Genomic DNA, 21,950 nt, shown 5'->3' on the forward strand with positions numbered 1-21,950 from the left:
TACAATCACCAAAACTAGGGCCTTCTGCACTGCCTCAGGGGGCTGCTGATTTGCCTTGTATTTTTCCCCCAAGCATTAGAATCCCTCCTCCCCTGGGCAGTGTTGGAGCGGTGCTAATAAATTCTCTTTCTCCATGTTCCTCACCATTACCAGGACAAACGTCCAAGTCCCTCAAGGCTGACTTGAATGAGGGTAGTTTTCTTCTGGCCATGCCTTCCTGAAGCTGCTCTGTAGTGGTCCTGCTCACATCGGAGGGTGCGTGGCTGGGCTCCGTTCCCCTCAGTAGCACGGTTTCTGAAGTTAGCTAATGTCAGTCCTTGGGTTTCGTTTCTTTAAACTTGTTTCAGTACGAAAGGCAGCCTTTTCATGAGATGACCCTGTATTCTGGAGTCACCTTTTCCCACTGTACCCTGAGCACCACCACAGTTGTCACTGAGGAAAAGAGAGAGGCAGCACCTGGAGGGTTACAGATGAGTAAGAACAGCACCGGGAAGGTGAAAGTCCCCCACCAAACGTTTACTCATTAAGCTGTATCCAGAATAAGATGAACAACCTATCTTGTAATCATTTCCTCATTTGTATCAAGGGGATAAATAGTGATCTATCCTACCTGCCTCGCAGGGTTCGTATGAGAGTGGAATGAAATCACGTCGAAGAGCCCGTAGGAAGGAGGAAAGCAGTGGTTTCCATCATCGGTGTGCATCAGAAACTCGGGGGTTTGTTTCGAATGCAGATTGTAGGGTTAGAAATATTCATTTTTCAGCAAGCTGCCCAGCGGAGTGCAATGCTGCCATTCTTTCAGCCACACTTTCAGAAATGCCAAAGTAAATCAGATAGCAAATGTAAAATAGTTATTTTTTTCTATTCTCGTAATGTTTATTAAATCATCCCGAATTCAAGAGTTTCAAAACAATATAATTCTTTAAAGAAGGCACTTTTGAAAGTAGCCACAATTGCATACATAATGGTCGTCTCTCTCAACATTTTAGTGTGTATTTCCCAGGAAAAAGTATATTCTCTTTTGTAACTACTACTGTGTTTCCTCGAAAATAAGACCTAGCCGGACCATCAGCTCTAATGTGTCCTTTGGAGCAAAAATTAATATAAGACTCAGTATTATATTATATTATATTATATTATATTATATTATATTATATTATAAGACCTGGTCTTATAGTAAAATAATACCGGGTCTTATATTAATTTTTGCTCTGAAACACGCATTAGAGCGTGTTTTATTTTTGGACAATAAAAAAATAATAAAACTAGGTCTTATTTTTGGAGAAACACGGTAGACAGTTATCCACTTCAACACTTTAACATTGATATTTTATTCTATGAATCTTATTCTATGAATCATCTTCTGATTTTTGTCCTTCATGGTACTTTTTGCTTTGAGGCTGGGGTCCAGGATCACATTTCGCTGTCATGTTTCTTTGGTCTCCTTTGATCTAGAAAAATTCCTTCGTCTTTCATTGTTTTTCATAACATCGCCTACCATTTTTGAAGAATCCATTCTATTTTATAAAGTACTTCTTAATTTGGGTTTGTCTGATATTTCCTCATGATTTGATTCAGCTTATGCATTCCTGACTTTTCTCAGGATTCTTCATGCTTGTGGAGTGGCTGTTATTCTAAAAGGGTATATGGAAGCCGCCTGGCCAAGGAAACAGATCAATTCTGCGAGGCTAGTTAGTCTTCTTGTTTTAGGCCTTCAAAGCTCCTGACCTACTGGACTGCAGGTTCCTCCGTTGCTGTTATTTTTTAAGTACTTTTATGACTGTCTGATAGCTGACCTATTGATAAATCTGGAACTTATAAAAGTCAGTTTTCCTGACTCCTCGCTCTGCAAGCCTTCTGGCTAACTCCATCTCATTTTTCAGTGCTCTCCAAGAAGCTCTCCTGTTATCTCACTCTGAGACAACTTTAGTGTCTTGGACCTGGAATCCAGAGACTTGGGTTAAATCCCAGCTCTGCCAAGTTTCAGATCTGTGACCTGTACAACAACCTTCACTGTGAACCTCAGTTCCTCATGTACAAAAGAGATGACAACCCCAACCTCAAGCGTTACGAGAATTAAATAAATGGAAGCATATGTGAGTGAGCCCACTGGAGTGCTTGGCTCATGGAACAGGCAGTGTTTTCCAGAGGGGGAGCTAAGTGTCCACGCCTGCTGGAAGGTGGTGTCATGTTCACAAACATCAGGCAAAAGACACTCCTTGGCGTCCATGTTAATCAAGTATCATGGAAATCTGGATAGAACCTTAGAGATTTAGTTGAATCCTTTGTTTTATAGCTCATGAACTTGAAGCTAGGAAGGAAGGTTGGGAAGCCCGACAATGTGCTTAGATTTTCAGACTGGAAAAATTGTGTCCCAATATGCTGAAAAAAAACTTACCAGGACAGTAATGGAACCACTGTTAGTAACTTTTGAGAAACCATGGGGAATGCAGGTAATACCCCAAGTATGAGTATTTGTTCCACACCTACTATATATCAGGCACTAGGGATCGATTAGTGAAATAAAAATGGAGATGGCTAACTGGTCCAGTTTTCAAAAAAGGAGGTAAAAGAGATCCTAGAAAAAGGATCAAGTCATAATCCTTTTGACTTGACTCCTTCCCAAATTTCTGATGGAATTTTGTGAACCAGTTCTGAGGGAATGCTGTGGAGTTTTGCAGATGATGGACTTGGTGGACAGGGCATACTTTGAAAAGGAGCTGGCCTCTAGGATTCGGCAGCAGTGAATTCGTCATGACTAATCAGATTTGACTTCGTGTTTTCACTGGGTTGCTCATCATGAGACCCTCCCTTGATTCCCACAAGGCATTTGATTACCTCTTTTCATGATGTCCTGTAACAATGTGGGCAGAACATCTAGAAAACTCAGATGCAGGAGTTCAGCATACCCATCAGTTTGGGGCCCGGTACTAGAGAAGCGGGATTCCTGAAAGCCTCGGAGGGCTCACGTTGAGGAAAGGGCATGAGATTTGAGCTCAGCAAACCTGGATTTAATCTCAGTCCTACACATCCCAGTAGCAACCTTGGATGAACTACCGAACATCTCTGGGCTTCCTGGACCCTTCCTGTGCTGTAGATACTCCTCAAGGGGTTGTTGCAGGGACTAAACTAGATGATGAGCGTAAAAGCCCTTTATAAACTGAAAACGCTTTGTAAACGTTAGTTCTCATCACCATTCTAGTACTGTAGTTTCTCATAAAGGGGCTCCTGAATCATGTGTTTAGTTATATCTGCGGATGCCAGGTGTGGGCCTGGTGAGGGCCTCACGTAACTGATGTGGTGGTAGACAGGTATGGGCTTAGAGCCCTTCCTGTGTGCGATGTGCTTGGGGACACGTAAACGGAACCCTTTCCAGAGGAGATTGATTGAGTGCTGTGTTGAAGTGGGGCCTGGAAAAAAAGGAAGAGGAGACAGCCACCAGCTGTAGACATAGGAGGCTACAGAAGGAGCTAAGAGAGAAGACTTAGAGGGCTTCTGGGGAGAGTCTTATGTGATGGGTCAGGAAGTGGAGTGGGGCAGGAGGTGGCCAGAGTGGTCAGCCTCGTGGTGAAGCTGAAGAGAGAGCCCTAGGGGTCGTGCGTGCAGTGTACCCAGGCAGGCTTTGCCTTTGGACAACAGCACTAGGAAAAAAGTGAGAAGGAGGTGTTCACTCTCAATCGTGGGACTTCTTTTTGTTGTCCATTTATCATTTTTAAAAGTAGCACTTAAGTGTAAGAAAAAATGTAAACAATATCAAAACAATAGAAAATAAGTGCTATTTCGTCCTGGCTTCTTGTCTCATTACTCTAAAGAGAAACTGATAATAACCATGTCGAGGAATCTTCCAGATGGTCTCTGGATTATGTGCAGAGACTGTTTAAACGATGGGACTATACTATACACTCTTTCTGACGCTTGGATTTTTCTCGTGACCCCTTACCCGGGAGAATTTCTGTTGTAGTACCTAGGATTTACCTGCCTGTTTTTCACAGCTGCATAGTATTCTGTTGTAGGGATGTGTTATTTGGCCCACGCCTGTTGTTGGACCTGTGGATTGTTCCTAATCTTTTAGTATTAAACAGTGCAAGATACATGTCTTGGCACACTTGTAAGAATATTTCTCTAGGCAAAATTTCTAGCAGTGGAATTCCTGGGACTCTTCTTTTAGAAAGAAGACTACTGATGTAATGTAGAAAGTGAGTTGGAAGAGAGGAGCAGAGGCAGGAAAAATGGTGAGTAATGGGGGTGACAGTGCTCACCTTTCAAGGTTCAGAAGTTGCAGCATCCCCAGGATTTGCCTTCCCTGGTTGGAGTCCTCCCAGCCAGTAGAGGGCCCCATATGAACACAGTTCCCTGGGCTTCAGATTATCTGAGGAGAGCCGCCTTGTGAGGAGAAGTTGGAGTGATTCATTCATTCGCTGCTCCTCCCCAGAGCTTTCGCTTGGGCCTGCTGGCCCTGTCGGCTGTTGTCTCCAGCCTGTCACAGCCGCCCTCAGGCCTGTGTCTCAGCTGGTTCCAAGGAGTCAGTTTGCTCGGCTGCCAGCCAGTTTTCCAACTTGTGAAATGTGCAGGAGATTAGCACCTCTCCTACCATCTTATCCCGTCTGTAGCTGCCAGTCCAAGGGTCCCTGCAGTTGCCTCTGGCAGCTGTAACTGCTGAGTCCTCTGCCAGCTGCTCTGGCGACCTAGAAGAGAAGCTTTCTACCCGGAACAGTATCCAACGGCAAGAGGGGGAAATATATCCTCCAGTGTGACCTTCCTCCCCCCAGTTCTGGGTGGTGGGGCCCTTCAAAGTTGGCCCCGAGGAACGACACACTTGGGGCTGAGTGGCCAGCAGTTGATCACATCTGATGTGGTTCCTCCTGAAGTCCGGATTTATGGGGGTCAGATGGCTTCCACCTCGGAGGAGCTTCCGCTTCAGATCAGGACGTGGGGAGACCGCTGCCCCTCTTCCACGGGGAGGCAGTTCTCGCGGCATTGAGAAGTCCTCTCACTAGTTCCCCACACACCCGCCCACCCACCCACAGAGTCCTTTGTAAGGAGAGTGGGGGGAAAGGAGAACGCCTGCAGCCTCCTGCTCACATTCCTAGACATCGACTCACTGCACCCGCCGCCTCTGGAACAGCAGAGCTGTGTGAAATGTCAAGAGGAGTTATGCTCACGGGCTCCCTGGCCCCGGTCTCTTTGTGGCTTGCATTTTCTTCCATCCGCACTCTGTTCATCAGATGGAAATCAGAGGGTGCAATTGGAAGATAATTTGCTTGTTCCAGGCTTAATTTGGGGCCCCATTCTTGCCTGATCGAATTACAGGAAACATAATAGATTTTTGGTGAGAAAGAGTTGGCTCTGTGGCTGGGAGAAAGAGAGCTCCCGGCTCTCCAGCTGGGCAGCCCTTTCAGGGTCCTGTGTTGTTCCCCCCCTTCCACCCTGCTCCTCTGTGGCTCTTGTGTGGTCCCCACGCCAGGATCCTGATCCCCTCAGGACAGGCTCAAGAAGTTTAAACTCAACTTGAGACCCAAGGAAAAGAGGGAGCCCTCTGCAACCTCAGAGGGCTGAAAAATGTTGAAGCTGGAAGCTATTTAGAGACCTAATCAAGGCCCAGACAGAGGCAGCGCCTTGCTGAAGGCCACATAGCTAGCCCATAGTGGCGGTAACAATAGTCTTAATGATATTAGCAGCTAACATTTATCAACCCTTAATGTGTTCCAGCCTGTGTGCCAAAGGCTTACGTGCAGTGCATTGTCGCATTCAAACCCAGACAGTCTGGCTCTGGGCCCAGGCGGGGCTCCAGCATAGCAGTGGTAGAGCTCAATATGCACAGCCTGGGTTCGAATCCTGACTTCACCTCTCCCTGATACAGCTGGGTGACCGCAAGCAAGTGATTTAAAACCTCTGCACCTCCGTTCCTTCCTCTAAAAGACGGGACACCCCAGCACTACTGACTAGTGTGGGTTAAAAGTTCATTCATATGTGTTAAGTGCTGCAAGCAGTGCTTGGTGCAGGGTGAGCGCCTGTCCTAGGGCTCCCTCCCCGCTGCTTCTGGGGCTGGAGTGTGGTGTCTGTGTGGCAGTCGATAAATGTGGCTGAGTGCTGCACAAATGCCAAAAGCTGGTCTTTACTATTGGAGGTAGTAAACAGAGTGGGTGAGTGCACTGGCTCTAGAGCAGAGATAGCAGACGGTAGCCCCAACTCTCATTTTCGCACATCTGTGATTTTTACATTTGTAAATAGTGGTGGGGGGGAGCAAAAGAATATTTCGTGGCGCATGAAAATTAAATAAAATTCACCTTTCAATGTCCATAAATAAAGTTTTATTGGAACACAGCCATGTCCATTTGTTCACATTTTAGATGTGGCCACTTTTGTGCTCCAGTGACAGAGTTGAGTAGCTGTGACAGAGTCTGTATTTGTACAGATCTGCAAAACCTAAAATATTTGTTCTTTGCCCCTTTACAGAAGAAGTGTCCTGACCCCTGCTCTAGAACCACACTTACTGGGTTCGAGACCCAGCTCCACCACTTACCAGTTGTTTGTCTTCAGGCTAGTGACATAACCCTTCAGAACCTCAGTTTCCTCATCTGTTAAATGGGGACAATAACATCTAACCCATATATTGGCAATTTAAGTATGATAACAGATGCAGGCCTATGCAAATTTGAACTATTGTCCGTCACCTGGCCGCATGGCCTAATGGATAAGGCATCTGATTCCGGATCTGGAGATTGGGGGTTCAGGTCCCTTCGTGGTCATTCCTGGGCTTGTTTTTCTACCTTCATTTTAAAATTTCCCCCCCTTGGTACTGTGCCCTACCCAGGCCTGGGACCCTCTCGTTGTGCCAGCCACCTGCCTTCCCACCCCTCCAATGTAGTCCTGTGCCTGCAACCATGGAGCTTGGGACACAGGGCCAAAATTGCACCCAGGGCGATCCCAAGGGTGCTGCTGGACCAATGCTGACCAGACTCGGGCAGACTGTGTGTCCTGAAGCCACTGACCCCAAGTCTCGGGAACCCACTGGGGATTGGCTACATGAATTAGAGTTCAGGCGAAGAGAACTGTGACAGATGAGGGGTTGGACTAGGGTGGAGGGTGGGAGAGTGGCCCCAGGGGGTTCAAGGGACAGGTGCATTTTAAAATATAATAGATTATTGTGATGAAAAAGGTTTGGAAATAGTGGTGATGGTTGTACGATATTGTGAATGTAACTGATACTACTAAATTGTACATTTAAAAGTTTAATGCCATACGTTTGTGTGTGTGTGTGTGTTTACCACAATAAAGGTGTTTTCAAAAAAATGGATGCAAGGAACTTAACACAGGGCCTGTAATGTATTAAGTGCTCAATAAATGGTAGCTTATAATTGGGTGCAAACACAATCTCTCTTATCACTTTCATTGTTATCCCTGTGCCCAGTCAGAGGAATAGAAAAGGGCTCCCTTGTAACCCAGCCACCATCTTTGCCACACACTTTCCTGTCACAGTGACAGGGTGACTTTGGGGAGAGGAATGTATGCCTGGTGGGAGAGAGCTGGTGTCACTCTCTCAAGTCCAAAGGTGAGGTGTGCACCTGCCCCAGTCTCCTCCAGCAGCCTTGCTTTTCCCCTCAATAGTCCTGCAGACAGGGGGCGGGGCCTTTTTCAGTGGTAGGCTCTGGCGTGGGCATCCCTACAGCTGGGCTCCTCAGGCAGCCCCTCCTCCAGGTCCCGAGGCCCATCATCCCACAGGCATCCAGGCCTTGTCCTCCATCAGGCCCCGTTTTTTTAGTTTGAGCAGCCTGGTTACCATGGACACAGTGGAAAAAGCACCACTGCCCACTGAGGCTGACAGATGGCATTCTGGGAGTGAACACATGAATGACAGAGAGGGGACAGGTGACTTGGTCTCCAGTCCCTGTGCTGTCTCCTACTTGCAGAAGGGCTTTGAGGGAGATGTTTCCCTTTGAAGAGGCAGCCAGAACTCTGCCTGAGAGTTCCGGCTCTGGAATCACATGGATCTAGATTTAAATCCCACCCCTGCCACTGACTAGTTTTTTGGCTTTAGGTAAGTTACCTAATCTCTCTGTACCTCACTTTCCCTGTTTATAAAGTGGAGATAATTCCCATCTCAGGGAAATAGGAGCGTGCTTACACAGTACTTGCCACATGGAGAAGCGTGAGGTGTCAGTTAACACTCTGGGCCTTGTTCCCTCATCCACAGCACTGCTCTGCCCAGAAAAGGAGTGGCCGCCCCCATTGGCCAGCTTTTGGGGCTGTCCCCGGGCCAGGCAGAGGGAAGGGATGAATGGGAACCTCAGCGCCAGGACCAAGTTGATGCCTGCCTGAGCAGAGAGCAGAGAGCTCAGAGGGCAGCTCTCCCGACCTGGGTCTCTGGACCAGCCTCTCCTGCCAAAGAGCCCTCCCTCCCATTCTGGGGGCGTGGCTTGGCCTGGAGCTGGTATCCTGGGCTTTTCTTCACCTCCCAGCAGAGTTACTGGCATTTGGGCAGCTTCTCAGGCTGGGGACCCTTGGGGGCATATGTGCTCACTCTCTTTCCTCCCCTGCCCTGCCCTGCGCTCAGGGATGGACGCCCTGCCAGCCCTGACTATTGTCTGCGGTGCTGCCGACAGCCTCTCTCCAGCCCAGCTCCACCCCTTGCCTGCAAGGTCTGTTTCCTAATAGCTGCTCCAACCACACACCTCGGTTCCGCGAGGAGCCCCTCCTCTTCCTCCCTCCCTCCCTCATCAGGGGTGGGACTGAAGAAGAAGGCTAACTTGACAGCAGCGCTTCTTTCTTAGCTAGTCACCGGCCCCTGCCCAAGAATGCTTGTGTGTGTGTAGCCTCCGCAGAGGTGGTTCTCCCGGAGTCCCGAGGGGCCGCCTGAGCTTCCGAGAACCAGGGAGGAGCCGTTCCAGCCATGAGCCCCTTCGGGAATCTGCCGGGGGGCAAGTGGCCCAGAGTCCTCATGCCCCTCCGGCTGCTCCAGAGGGAGAGGTGAGCGCCGGAGAAGCCAGCCTGCAGCCAGAGGTGCCGGGAGCCCCGGGCCTGTCATGGTGGCCGTCTGCAGCCAGCCTGAGGCACTCCCGGACGGGTTTGCAGTTGAGCTTGTGTATCTGGTGTGTGAAGAAGATGGGGAGTTACTTGTCCATCCCGGCTTACTTCACCTCCAGAGACCCCTTTCGGTGAGTTGGGCTCTGAGTTCTCCTCCCCATCTCCTTCTGACCCCTGGTCCTGAGAGGAGGGCAGAGCCTTCCCTGAATCTACTTCTCAGATTTCATTAGTCCTCTGACCCTCGATTCTGTTAGGCAGAAGCCAGCAGAAGCTGTTCCCAAGCAGAACCAGCCTGGCAAAGGCTCGCCACCATGTTCTGGGGATGGTGAGGTGAGGGATCTGCCCAGAAGGAAGCTCCTGGGGAACTCTGGCTCTCCTTCCCTCCTTCCTTCCCAGACACACCTGGGACAGCCTCTGAAAGATGCTGCTGACCGGCCTGCTCTTGGTGTTACTGCTTCCGGGGGAAGAGCACAAACAGGGTGCTGTTCTTCCAGCTCTCACATATCTTACCTGCAGGCTGTGCTGCCTCCCCGGGAATTTGTCTCAACAAGCAGGATGGACAGGTTTTGCCAAACTGCATGGAAGCTGACACGGTCTGGGTGTGGGCAGCCTGGTACACAGTAGGCATTCTTCATGGCAAGCACATTTGCCTCTGGTGAGTTCAGGTGCTAGGGAAAGGCCTGTGCTGGTGCTTCGGAGACTGGGGCAGTTGGCCTTGGAGTGTTCCTGAGCTGTAGGGCCAGCCCCATGCATGCCAGGCCTGAGGACCTCTGGGGGCCTCTTTCTGTGGAGCCTCTCAGAGGGAGGTGTGGAAACTTTCTCACTACCTCAGACCTGCCTTTCTTTGCTCTCTGCCCCACCCTACCTCCAACAGAAACTCCCCAGGGGGTGACTGGCCCTCAGGGTCCCTCCTGAATGGAGTCATTCCTGGCTGGGGTGGGGCTTGTTTTCATTCTTTGGGAGCTGCCTGTTGTTCCAAGGGCTGCCTCCTCCTCACCAGTGGTCCCATCCCGCTTGATGTCTGCCTTCTGGCTTCCCCAACCCAGCACCATGCCCAGACCTCACTGCTGGTATACTAGGTCAGGTGGCCAGGCCTGGGCAGGAAAGCAGAATGCCATGTAGTTTCACGGAATTGCTGGACCCTGGCAGAGAGGTGGGAAGCCTCTGGATTTTGGGGACGGGGGAGGGAACTGGTCCTCCGTTGGGACCCCACTCGGCATCCTGATAGGCGCCTTATCCTTTGATCTCTTAGCAGCCTAAAGACATTATGTATCCCTATTTTTCAGCTGAGGTAACCAGATTTAGCAGCATTAACACGTGAGGTCTCTCTGGCCAGCCTTTCTGTCTTCCTGAGTTTCTCTCATCCTTCAGAAGGCTGTACCTCCCCCCAGGGGTGCCCTAGGTTTGGACTTTCTCTCCCATCAGAGAAGGCAGGAAAAAGACCCCCAGAGTTTGTCTGGTTGGCAAACTGGAAGGGATGACCAAGATTCTTTTCTGAAGAGCCGATGGGAATTGATCTTGAGTTTAGGAGGCAGGTTTTACCACGTGGACTCCGGATGCCAAGTGTTTGAAATCTGAAGTAGCCACTGGTTTAAACGAGGACCTCATTAATCCCTTTTACTCTTAATCCTAGAAAGGGAGATTGGCGGTGGGGTTGTTCCCTCAGGAGCCAGGAATGCTGTGCCCCTTTTAATCTCTGGGAGTAGGACCAAACTTCTCTGGAGCTATAGCAGATAATGAACTCTTAACCTGGACCTTTGAGGGCCAGGCCACCAGTGCTGCCCTGGTCTTCCTGTCCTTTGTCTTGTTCTGCCCTGCCCCTCTGGGGAACCTGTCAACCCCCACCCAGCTCTGTTTGCCCAGCTGGAGTCGGGGGTACTGACTCACTCACTCTAAACCCTCTCCCCTCCCCCAAATTGGAGGCCACATTCCTGAAGCCACTTCTGAAGAGATAGCCGGCACCCTGGGCTCTGTCCCACTGGAGGGACCACCCAGACCCTCTGCTCTCCCTCCCAGGTATCAGTCTAATCAATCACCACTGTCACTGCCTGGTCAGAAAGCTGCTTCCCCCATCAGCCCCCTCCTTTATTACAGGGTGCCTCCAAGGTTGCTGTCTGCTCAGCCAGGTGCCTGTCCCCTGCCGGGCCTCAGTTTCTTCCTCTGCAGAGCACAGGGGCTGAACTTCCTGGGGTCCTGAACACGACCCTTGCCAGATTCTGTGGAACAAATTAAATCCTTGACCCCAGGCCTCTGGGGGAGTACAAAGTCCACCGGGAGTTCAGAAGCTGTGGTCGTAAGGAAAGTGACGCAACCAGATTCCATGGGGACATGATCAGGCGTGACAGCAGCAAAAGAGGGAAGAGGGAGCAGAGAATGAAGAATGTACCCCTGCCTGACAGGCCGCACTCCGCAGAATGCACTGTCTTCCTCTGCCAGTGCCACTCGTGTCAGGGGTGAGATGCAATTAAGGTGTGCTCCCAAGAAAAGACCTCAAATTGGAATTTACATGAGGGAAATTAAGGAGTGACTTTTATCTGACATCTTTAAAGCGTTTTTCTTTTTATAGAATTTCCCTTAATGTCCAACATTGATTTAATGGGTTTGGTTTACACATTGTCCCTTGGAGAAAACAAGAGCATCTTTGTAGTCTAAAGCAACCCATGTTTAAAGGGAAAAATGATTCTGAACCCTGCCCAGCTTAGCAGTAACTTTTGGCAGCTGCTTTAGGTCCTCGGGGATGCTTTTCCTCCTCATCTGAAAAATGAAGGGCTTGGATCAGGTGAATGGTTCCCAACTCCGCAACTCCTGTGGCTCCTCAGAGACACACAACCTCTTTTCCTTTTTTTCCCAGTAACGGAGGCTCTACCCTTAACTGCAGTACAAACGGCACAAGTTACTTGAAACTACATAGGTCTCCTGGTTGGAACTGAATCAGTGCACTCTGGTAACACTTATTTCTTGTTGACCAGAGGCTCATTATGTGTTTGGTTAATTTTTAAAAACAAGATACCAACATATTCCATAATAATCAGAGCTTAATTGAAAGCCTGTTTCAATGTACAGGGTCTGCAGGAAGGAGGAGTAATAATGGGCTCTATGGTGGTAGAAGACAGGGCTCTGATGACCAGAGTCTTTACGCCCCTGTTTTATCTGTCCCTCTGGGCCCTGGGGGAACAGTTGGCATTTCATCTCCAGTTGTGACACACCCAGGGTGAGCATGAGCCAGGCCTTTACCGGGATGTGGGAGGGTTTGTGCTTTAACCTGCGTAAATCCACTGTAATGGTGACTGTTTGATTCCATTACCACGTAAGGTTGACAATTTAGCCTGAAGAATTTACGGGTGAGCGAGGGCTGGGCCTCTCTTATCTCATGTGGTGTCTCCCCGTATAGTACCTTGCCTGTTTGGTCTTGCACATCCAAGATGCACAGTAACTGTTTCCTAATTGATAGGCATTGATTAGAATCTGTTGATTTTCTCATGGATTAGATAAATAATTCATTTTAGAACCTTTTCTACGCACAAAAATCTGTTTGGTTCTGGGCCAAAAAGCAGGTCCATATACTGCGTGGGCACGGGAGGAAAAGGAGTCTGTCTCCTTTCACCCTTAACGTTCTCAAGCTAAAGAGGAGAGGGAGACACGTGAATACTTACTGGGCACCTGCTGTGAGCCACACATCATGCTAGGCCTTTGTAGTCAATCTAATTCTCATAAGCCCGTGAGATTTTATCATCACCAGTGTGCAAATGAGGAAACTGAGGCTGAGTCATAAAGTTAACTGGCTCTAGGTGACATATAGTAAATGGCAGAGAAGGAACATGGACCTGGGTCTTAAAAGAGTTATTTGTGAGAATCTCAACCGATTTATCTTTTTTAAAAAATCTGTGTGTTCCCTGGTGACTCAAAAGACATCGATTTAGATCTGAGCTGCCCACGGAACTGACTGCCAGTGTTCGGTTCACTGTGTAGCTACCCAGACCCTCTAATGCTTTGGAAGGAGTATTGGAGGTCGTCTCAATGCACGTGAGCCTTAGTGATCTCCCCTGGCTGGAGGGTTTCAGCTCTGTTCACTCTGGCTGTTCCAGCGCAAACTTGGACTTTTCAGTTGAAATTTCCAAAAATTGAAAGCTGGAAAATCTTTGTCTTTGGGAAGAACACATTGTAACCAGAGCCTCTGAGAACCTGAGGTGGGATTTTTTGTTTATGAGTAGCACCTTACATTTCCAGAGTGTGTTTTGGGTTCTTAAAAGGGCAGAGATTGCTGGGGAAACCAAATGCTGTAGAATAAATGCAGGAGGAAAATCTTGCCATTTAATATTTGGTACTTGGGCTTAAGGAAAAGCCTCACGAAATGTAACACTCCGGGGACTTGAGCTGTCAGGGCTCCAGCCTCTGTATTTTCACAGATGCGAATCCTGAAGCCCAGCTGAGCAGATGTGCCGCCTTAGGCAGGTGATGCAGTACAGTGGGAATGGCGTCATAGCCAGGTCCACACAGTTCAGATTCCAGCTCCATCAGGTGTTAGGCAACACTGCAGAAGCGACTTGACTCTGCGTTTCAGTCTTCTAGTCTAGAAAACTCACGGGGTAATCCTGTCACCTTGCAGGGTGTGGTCAGGATTCGAGATAATGTAAGTATACGAGGCACCTCCTAGAGTGCCTGGAATGTGGTTGGCATTCAAGTAACCAGTAACAGTAGCTGTTGTTACTGTCGAAGCTAGGACTCTATGTCCTAGGAAGGCAAGGCACCTTCACCAGTGGCCAAAGAACCACTTGTGTTCCGTAGCAAAACAGCTTGGAGACCCATAGCTGTTCACCTTCCTGTTCTGCACAGACACCAGTGGTGATTGACTCTGGCTGGTTTCCGGCCGTGCCTTTCAAAGGCATTCCTTGACATAGATGTGTGCGTTGGTGATGTCGCTCTCCAGCCAGGTGCTCTTCCCCGCAGGCTGGCGTGGCTTTTGCCTACATGCCGACACTCGTTTCTCTCCCCACTCCCTCTCCTGAGCCTGGCCGGGGCATTTGTAGCAAACAAAAGCAGGATATTGGCAATGGAAACGAGGACGTGTTCTGGTGCTCCCGTGCCCTACAGCTCACATGCCATTGCAAGGGTGTCACAGGGCGCACGTCTGCAGTTGGGTCCACATACATCTGTACCAGGTGTTCTCCACTGCAGACAGAAGCGTGACCCGGTGACCATGAGCCCCCGAGCCCCTGTGCTCCCACCTGGACTGCTGGTTCTTGCCACTCGCACCATGTTTGGTTTGGAAACATTTGCGAAGGGCTTACTCTGCCAGGCCATTTGCAAGGTGCTGATTCCACCACGACTAAATGGGACACTGTTCCCGTCTTTAGGGAGCTCACAATCTAGTGAAGAAGAAAGACGGGTACCCCAGAGCTTTAAGTCAGAAGGTGGGAGACGAGAAGGGAAGCCCCCGCTTCTAGCGCTGGCCCTGTGCTGGGCACCTCACAGCCATTCAGAACCTCACTGAATTGTACCCCGCAAGTAGGTGGTGATGGTGCCGGCTCACAAATGAGAAGTGAAGCAGCCAGTCACTTAAGTGTAAGTGGCGGTGCTGAGATCCGAACCATGCGTCATCTAGAGAAAAACGTCCATATGCACAGAATTGAGGAGGTCTGGGGTATAGCCAGTCTAACCGTGTCATTTCACAGGTGGGGAAACTGAAGCCAGAGAGGGAAAGGGACTTGTCCAAGAGCACGTAGCTCCGAAGAACCTGAACAGAGAGGAATCCGAGCTGCATGCCCAGAACAGGGTCATCCCCTCGGCCTCTTCTAATTTATGGTTCTCACTGCACCATTCTAGGCACTTCGTATCCATACTCTTGATGCCATACTGAGCTCTTACGACCCTGTAGTTCAGCATCCATGGGACAAGCAGGAAACGATACAGGATGGGGGTGGCCGATGACAGAAGCCACCTGTTTGTTGAGCACCTAGGGGAATTGGACACTCCAGAAGGAGGGATTCTCAGAGTCCTGCTTCTCTAGACTTCCCTAGCCCCGCAGCTTCCTCCCTTTCCTTCTTCTCCACTGCTGCTTCAATTCATTCCTGCCTCCCTCCTCTACCCTGCCTCCTGTCGTACCTGAAGGCGGTAGCACTCACTGTGGCCTCTCACCTTGCATTATGAAGTTTTGTTTAGACATTCTCTTCAGCTCATTGTAAGCTCTTGGAAGGTGGAGTAGGGGACCTTGTATAGCTATCTATCTTTTGTATCTGCAGTGCCTAGCAAATGGCTACAATAATACGCTTGCTTTGTTTGCCCTTCACGGTTTGCCAAAGGCTTTCCTCATACGTTCACTTATTTACATTATCACCATTTTCGCGGTGGCTCTTTATGGGTAGGATGCTGTTGGTCTCTGGAATGGGCTGGCAGAGAGATGTCACATTTTGTCAATGAGGAAATGCTACTGAGAGTTGTCCCGAGCTATCCAGCTAGTGGCAGTAAGTGGCCAGTAACGTGGGCTCCCATTATTACCATCTGTAATAGTTAACACTTACTGCGTTCCTACTGGACCAGGTCTTTTATATGTATACTTTCATACATATGATTTCACTTTCACAGTGGTCCATTTTACCGATGAGGAAGCTGGGTCAGAGAAGTGAAATCACTTGCCCAAGATGACATAGCTAGTCAGTGGCAGGGTCAGGATTCAAACCAAGAGGCAGCTGCTCTCTGTCTCAGAAGCAGAGATGTGGCCAGTGTGGGTGGTATGAGGCCTTGACACCAAGAATAGAGAGTCTGTTAACTAGGAGGAGAGGTGGCACGGGCTCAGCAGGGCACGGAGCTCTTAGCCTGGGTGCTGGGAGGCTCAGAGATGAGGAGGAGCTCGTACGTGCGGACTTGGCCTGAGAACACACCTGACCGGACTGAGGTGGACTGAGGTGGAGATTCACACCCATGTGACTGGAGAGAAAGGCGCTGTGGTCTAACATACACCGTGCATAGTGCTAATGGAGTTTTGGTTTGTTCCCCACAATGTTTGGTTTTGAAATTTTCCAAATATATAGAAAAGTTGAAAGAATACTCATGCCCTTCACCTAGATTCATCATTTGCCATTTTATCTGTCTCTACACACATACACACAATGTATGTATTTTTGCCGAACTATTTAAAAGTAAGTTGTAGGTATCTTGATTTTCGCCCTTAATTAATATGTTTCTTGTAAGAATTCTTCTGTGTAACCAAAGTACTGTTATCACATCCAAGAAAATTGACAATTTCACAATATACTCTAACGTATAGTCCGAATTCAAATTTCCTCAGTTGTTCGAAAAATGTCACTCATGGCTGTTATCTTTTTCAATCCAGAATTGAATCCAAGGTTTAGGTGCTGAATTTAGTTGCTATGTCTCTAGGCTTTTTTAATCTCTGTGCCTCTCCTGCCCCCAAACCCCCCGTGACATTAACATTTTGGAAGAGTCTAGACCAGCTGTCTTATTGAATGGCCTGCATTCTGGATTTGCCTGATTGTTTCTTTATTCTTAATATTTTTGGGGAAAGAATGCTATATCAGTAATGCTGTTGGTGAAGCATTACTATATCAGTAATGCTAATTTTGAAGCATACAAGTGTCTAAGCTTCTTTGGTTCAAGATATCTCTCTAGACCAGAGGTTCTTAACTGAGGCCGTAATTAGGCTTCAATTCTTAACCCCCACACACACCCCATAACTAAATTACATGCACCTTTTCCTTGCATATGCATTTTTCTGGGAGAGGCTTCTTGACTCTTACCAGATTCCCAAAGAGCTTCAAGACCCAAAGAGGTTAAGAAACACTGGATCCCAGAGACATCTGAATCCCGAGGATCCAGGCACGTTTCTTTTCATCTTGTCTTTCAGGTGTTCAGAATGCCAGGAGCCCCTCACCAGCTGGTGCTATGAGAAGGATGGGAAGCTGTACTGCCACAAGGATTACTGGGGGAAGTTTGGGGAGTTCTGCCATGGCTGCTCTCTGCTGATGACAGGGCCCGTCATGGTGAGTGGAGTCCCCCGCCTCTGCCCCTCTTGGTCATCAGAGTCCATTGAAAGTGTCTCCAGGTCCCTATGGCCATGCATCTTCCAGTCTTCCCATCCACGCAGGCCTTTCCCTTTTATTTAACCATTGAAAAGATATCTGTTGAGCACCTGTTAAGTGCCAGGTAAGATCCTTCCCTCAAAGGCTTAAGAGTCTGACGTTGGGCGTGGCTGGGTAGGCAGGCAGGGAGGAGACACAGCACAATGGGATGCAGGCCTCAAAGGAAAGCATTCCGGGTAGAGAGGAGGATACACCTAAGTTGGGTTCAGGGAATCTGGAATGAGCTGGCAGAGAGAGGTTCCGCCTCCCCTACCTGCTCTAGACCAAGGGCTGCAAGGCCAGTCACAGACTTGCCAGCCCTGTGTGCCTTTCTAAGGGGGAGATTACTTCTGGGGATTTGTTCTCATGGCTGAGACCAAAACAGTTTCACAATCTCAGAAATGTTAGGGAGGCAGCAGCCTGACACTCCTCTGGAAGCTCTAGGGCAGGAAGTGCAAAGGTACATTAGGATCGGGGTCTGTAGCTCCTTGATCGGAGGTCACTCACCCACCCTTACCCTCAGTGCAGTGACAGTGACGACTCACTTTCTTTGTCCACCCTTCTCCCCACCTGCTCACAGGTGGCCGGGGAATTCAAGTACCACCCAGAGTGCTTTGCCTGTATGAGCTGCAAGGTGATCATCGAGGATGGGGACGCATATGCCCTGGTGCAGCACGCCACCCTCTACTGGTAAGATGGTGGCCCTGTGTCCCTCCTCCCCTCCCTACAAGAGCGGCTGAGAGAGAGTGACAGGGGCAGTGTGAGTGGGGCAGAAGGACTGACTACTGAAGTATCAGAGCACTGGATTCCTTCCTACCACAGCAATGCTCTTAACCAGCTCTGTAACCTATAAGCAAAACGATTAACATTCCTCTGGCCTCTGGCCTTACCTACTGGGAGAATAACAATACTCTGCCCTGCGACCCTCCCAGAGGGAGAGAATGGCTGCAATGCCTGCAAGGTCCTTCTCAGAGAAGGATCCCAGAGCCCCTTAGAGCTCACTCAGTCCAACTGCCTTGGTTGACAAAAGAAGTCAGGCTGAGGCCCAAAAGAAGTCAGGAAGGGGGCTGGGTTCTCACTGAGTCAGAGAGAACCCAGGCCACCTCCCCCCTGTCCCAGCCCGCCCCAGAGAACCCAGGCTCCCCATCCTGAGCAGCCAGCTGCATTGTGGCAAGGACAGTAAGAGTGGCACTAGGGGTAGTGTTACTTAAAGCCACATGGTGCGGTGGTTGCTGGGGGCGTCCAGGTGGGGCTCCGTGATCTTAGCCCCTGTATGCTTCTCTCCCCAGTGGGAAGTGCCACAACGAGCTGGTGCTGGCCCCCATGTTTGAGAGGCTCTCCACGGAGTCTGTTCAGGACCAGCTGCCCTATTCAGTCACCCACATCTCCATGCCAGCCACCCCCGAGGGCCGGCGGGGCTTCTCTGTGTCTGTGGAGAGTGCCTGCGCCAACTATGCCACCACTGTGCAAGTAAAAGAGTAAGTATCGCGAGAACCCGGAGCAGGGGTTCTTGGGCAGAGTCCATAGATGGGCCCCAAGGGGCTCAGAGTTCCCAAGTCTTCGGCAGAGCTCCCTTCATCCTCATCTCATATCTTCCTCCCGGAGCTCACTGTGCTGTAACCACACCTGGGATTTGGCACTTACCGTTCTCTCCCTACGCTGCTTCCCACCTAAGATACTTAATGCCGGAACTGCTCACCTTTCACGTGTCAAGTTCCAGATCATGTTTGCTCTTTGAAATTATCTGGCTTGGTTATGTGTATTGGTCTATCATCTGCCTCCCCACGAGTTCCTTCTGAAACTTAGTCGTGTTCAGTACTGCGTGCCCTGGGCCTAGAACAGTGACTGGCATCCCGTAGGTGTGCACTGATTCTTGTTTTATTGGCTGAGTGAACGGAGGAAGGAGGAGAAAGAGATTAAGATGCCATCCTAGGTCCAGGTCAGAGGCCAAATGGAGAAAGAGTCTGTGTCCCCCTCAGTACCAGTAACGAGGCGCCTGCGGCTGCCAGTGCTGTAAAGTCATGGCTGTGCACTTGCTGTGTGCCGGGCGCTGGGTGCTTGCAGTGTAGGTGAGAGGTACTAGGGTTGGGGGGGGCGGGAAAGGGGGAGGTCTGCGCTGAAGCCTGTACATGAAGAGGGAGGCACTTGTGCTCAGGGCAGAGGTGGGACTCGGTGATTGTGTCTGGTGGAGCTCAGGGGTTGGGAGTAGCCAGAGATGGGGCTGGTAAGTCATGGAGGGTCTGGATTCTGAAGATTTAGCAGGACTTTTGAGGGATTAAAGCCATAAAGTGACTCGACCAGGTTAGCTATTTAGAAGGATCGCTGGTGTGGAAGTTGGTGAGAGGGGAGCAAGCCCAGAGATGTAGAGACCAGATAGGAGGCTGTTGCAAGATCCAGGTGAGCGATGTTGGTAACTATGGTGATGGAGAGAAGGCAGGATTCTCCAAGATGGCGAGGGTCGGGGGCAGTGAGGGAACTGATGGGGAGGATGGCGTCCAAGTTTCTGCTGGGTGAGTGGCCTTTTCCTGTGAGTGGCCTGGGCCCTGAGGGCCAATAGGGGCCTGGGACCTGGTGAGCATTCCTTGCACAAGTGAAATTTTTTAGCACGTTTTTAGGACGCCTTTGCCCTACCTCAACTCTTGTCTGGCCCAGGGTCAACCGGATGCACATCAGTCCCAACAACCGCAATGCCATCCACCCGGGGGACCGCATCCTGGAGATCAATGGGACCCCCGTCCGCACACTCCGAGTGGAGGAGGTACAGTGTGTGTCCAGTCTGTTTTAAGGGGGTGGGACATGAAACAGACCCTCTGGGAGATCAAGCTGTGGTCTTTACCTTTCCCCACCCCTGGTCTATCTCTTTGTCTTGCCACTGAGCCTGTGACCACTGGTGAACTGCTCTGTCAGCCTGGCATGTTCCCCAGGCAGCAGGGATGGCTTCCCAGAAGGGGAAGCTGACAGGATGCCAGGCAGAGTGTACTGTGGGCAGTGGCAGCTGGAGGTCACCGTTAGCCAAGTTAAGCATTGGCCACACTGGACCTGGATCATCTGGGCTGGTGGTGGGCGGCCGGTCTGGGGCAGCCAGTGGGAGCCAGCCTGACATTGCTCTTGGCCACAGGTAGAGGATGCGATTAGCCAGACGAGCCAGACGCTTCAGCTCTTGATCGAACATGATCCCGTCTCCCAGCGCCTGGACCAGATGCGGCTGGATGCACGGCTCTCTCCCCACATGCAGAATACTGGACAGTCCCACACCCTCAGCACCCTGGACACCAAGGAGAATCTGGAAGGGACACTGAGGAGACGCTCCCTGAGGTGCCACCTTCCACCCTCGCTCTGTGCTGTGCCATGCCCGTCTCTCAGATGAGGCGGAGCTGGCTTTCGGAAGCCAGCAGAGTTAGGAAGGGAACCAGCTGGCCAGGGACAGGCTATGAGGATTGTGCTGACCCAGCTCCCCCCACGGAGATCACAATTCATATCCAGGACGTGTGTGTGAGCCGACCCAGCTGTCTGCCAGGTTTCCTTAGAAACCAGGGGGTCAGCCTCTGTCCACTGAACTCCTGAGCTAGACAGGAGGCAGTGACACTGGACCCTGAAAGGCAGCATGGCCTGTGGGGGGAGCAAGTAGGGGCACAGATAGGATTAAGCAGTATAAATAAGGACATGGAAAACTAGAGAGCCAGAGAGGTGTCGTGCAAGAGAGGGGGCAGCTCACCTGGTGTGCAAGAGAAGAATCCAAGTTATTTTAGACTTGAGGGACCAACACCTGAAACCTCAGAGTTGTCCAGGTGTGTGGGGAGGGAGCAGGCGCCAAGTAGGGAGACAACGAGTAGGAGTCTGGAGCACTGGCTCTCTAGGCAGACACACCCACATGGCGCCCGCCTTCGAGCTGAGCTCCCTCCCTCCCTCCACAAATCACTCGTCTCTCCTAACCTCTGTCTGCATCTGTGAAGTGGAGTTGCAAGATAAAGTTGGCTATCTCACCAATTATGCAAGGATTCCGTGTGGGAAAGGATGCAAAGTAGCACAGTGCCATCACAGGGTCAGTGCTTGGGAATCAGGTTCTTTATCTGCCCTCCTGACCAGATAGACTGAATCACTCGGGGCCCTCTTGGCTGACACCTGGTGGAAATAGGGCCCTCCCCACAGGTGACTCCTGCCACCCCTGACTGGTCTCTTGGCCTCAGTCAGCATGAGTGAGCTGGTGGAGGCAGGGCTCCAGAGCGCAGAGAAGGCCTGGGACCAGTGCATGGCCTGGAACAGGGAAGATGTGAGTGGTGGTGGCCAGAGAGCTGTCATGCAAGAGAGGGGGCAGCTCACCTGGTGTGCTCCATGGGCACACTTGGCAAGAGACCGAGCAGAAGAGCAAGGGCTGGGAAGCTGCAGGCAGTCCTTTCCAGGTCACCCAAGGGAAACGAGCACACCGGGAGAGGAGGGGGAGGGGTCATAGCCCACCTGCAGTGCAGTGGACTTCAGCCACCTTGTCCCTTCTTCAGGGAGTCAAAGTAACTAACAGTCATCAACCATTACTATTACTGTTGCTTTTAAAAATGTAAGCATACTGGATTTATTGCTAAACAAATTACACATGCTTATTATTTTAAAGTTTGGGAAATGTAGACAGGTACAAAGGTGTGCAGAATATCCAAAATCCCGTTGGGTCATTTTTTGGCTGGCAGTGGGCCATCACTCTGACCCAGTTAGTGCCTTGAATCAAGCAGACATGGAAGGTGGCGCACGACCTACAGTGCTGTCACGTATTGAGCACTATAAGCCAGAAGCATCTAGTCAGTTATTCCAAATGAGACGTTCCTGCTTTGAATGTGTTTTTACTACACTTAAACTGATGTC

General features: G+C 50.2%; 1 protein-coding gene across 2 annotated transcripts in view; it reads left to right on the top strand.

The window, feature by feature from the left end:
• The window catches only part of LIMK2 (LIM domain kinase 2), a 54,399-nt gene that overhangs the window by 20,977 nt on the left and 11,472 nt on the right, over positions 1–21,950 (top strand). Inside the window, exons 1-6 of one of the 2 annotated variants that reach the window (XM_033097848.1) lie at positions 8,719–9,155; positions 16,886–17,021; positions 17,680–17,789; positions 18,389–18,577; positions 19,752–19,857; positions 20,218–20,414. In XM_033097848.1, the coding sequence (XP_032953739.1) occupies positions 9,103–9,155; positions 16,886–17,021; positions 17,680–17,789; positions 18,389–18,577; positions 19,752–19,857; positions 20,218–20,414 (791 nt within the window). In that variant the 5' untranslated portion in view covers positions 8,719–9,102. Of the gene's footprint in view, positions 1–8,718; positions 9,156–16,885; positions 17,022–17,679; positions 17,790–18,388; positions 18,578–19,751; positions 19,858–20,217; positions 20,415–21,950 lie in introns of those variants that run through there. The other variant, XM_033097847.1, reaches the window with a different exon arrangement.

Source organism: Rhinolophus ferrumequinum, chromosome 25 (assembly GCF_004115265.2).
Source record: "Rhinolophus ferrumequinum isolate MPI-CBG mRhiFer1 chromosome 25, mRhiFer1_v1.p, whole genome shotgun sequence".
NCBI classification, from domain to species: Eukaryota; Metazoa; Chordata; class Mammalia; order Chiroptera; family Rhinolophidae; genus Rhinolophus; species Rhinolophus ferrumequinum.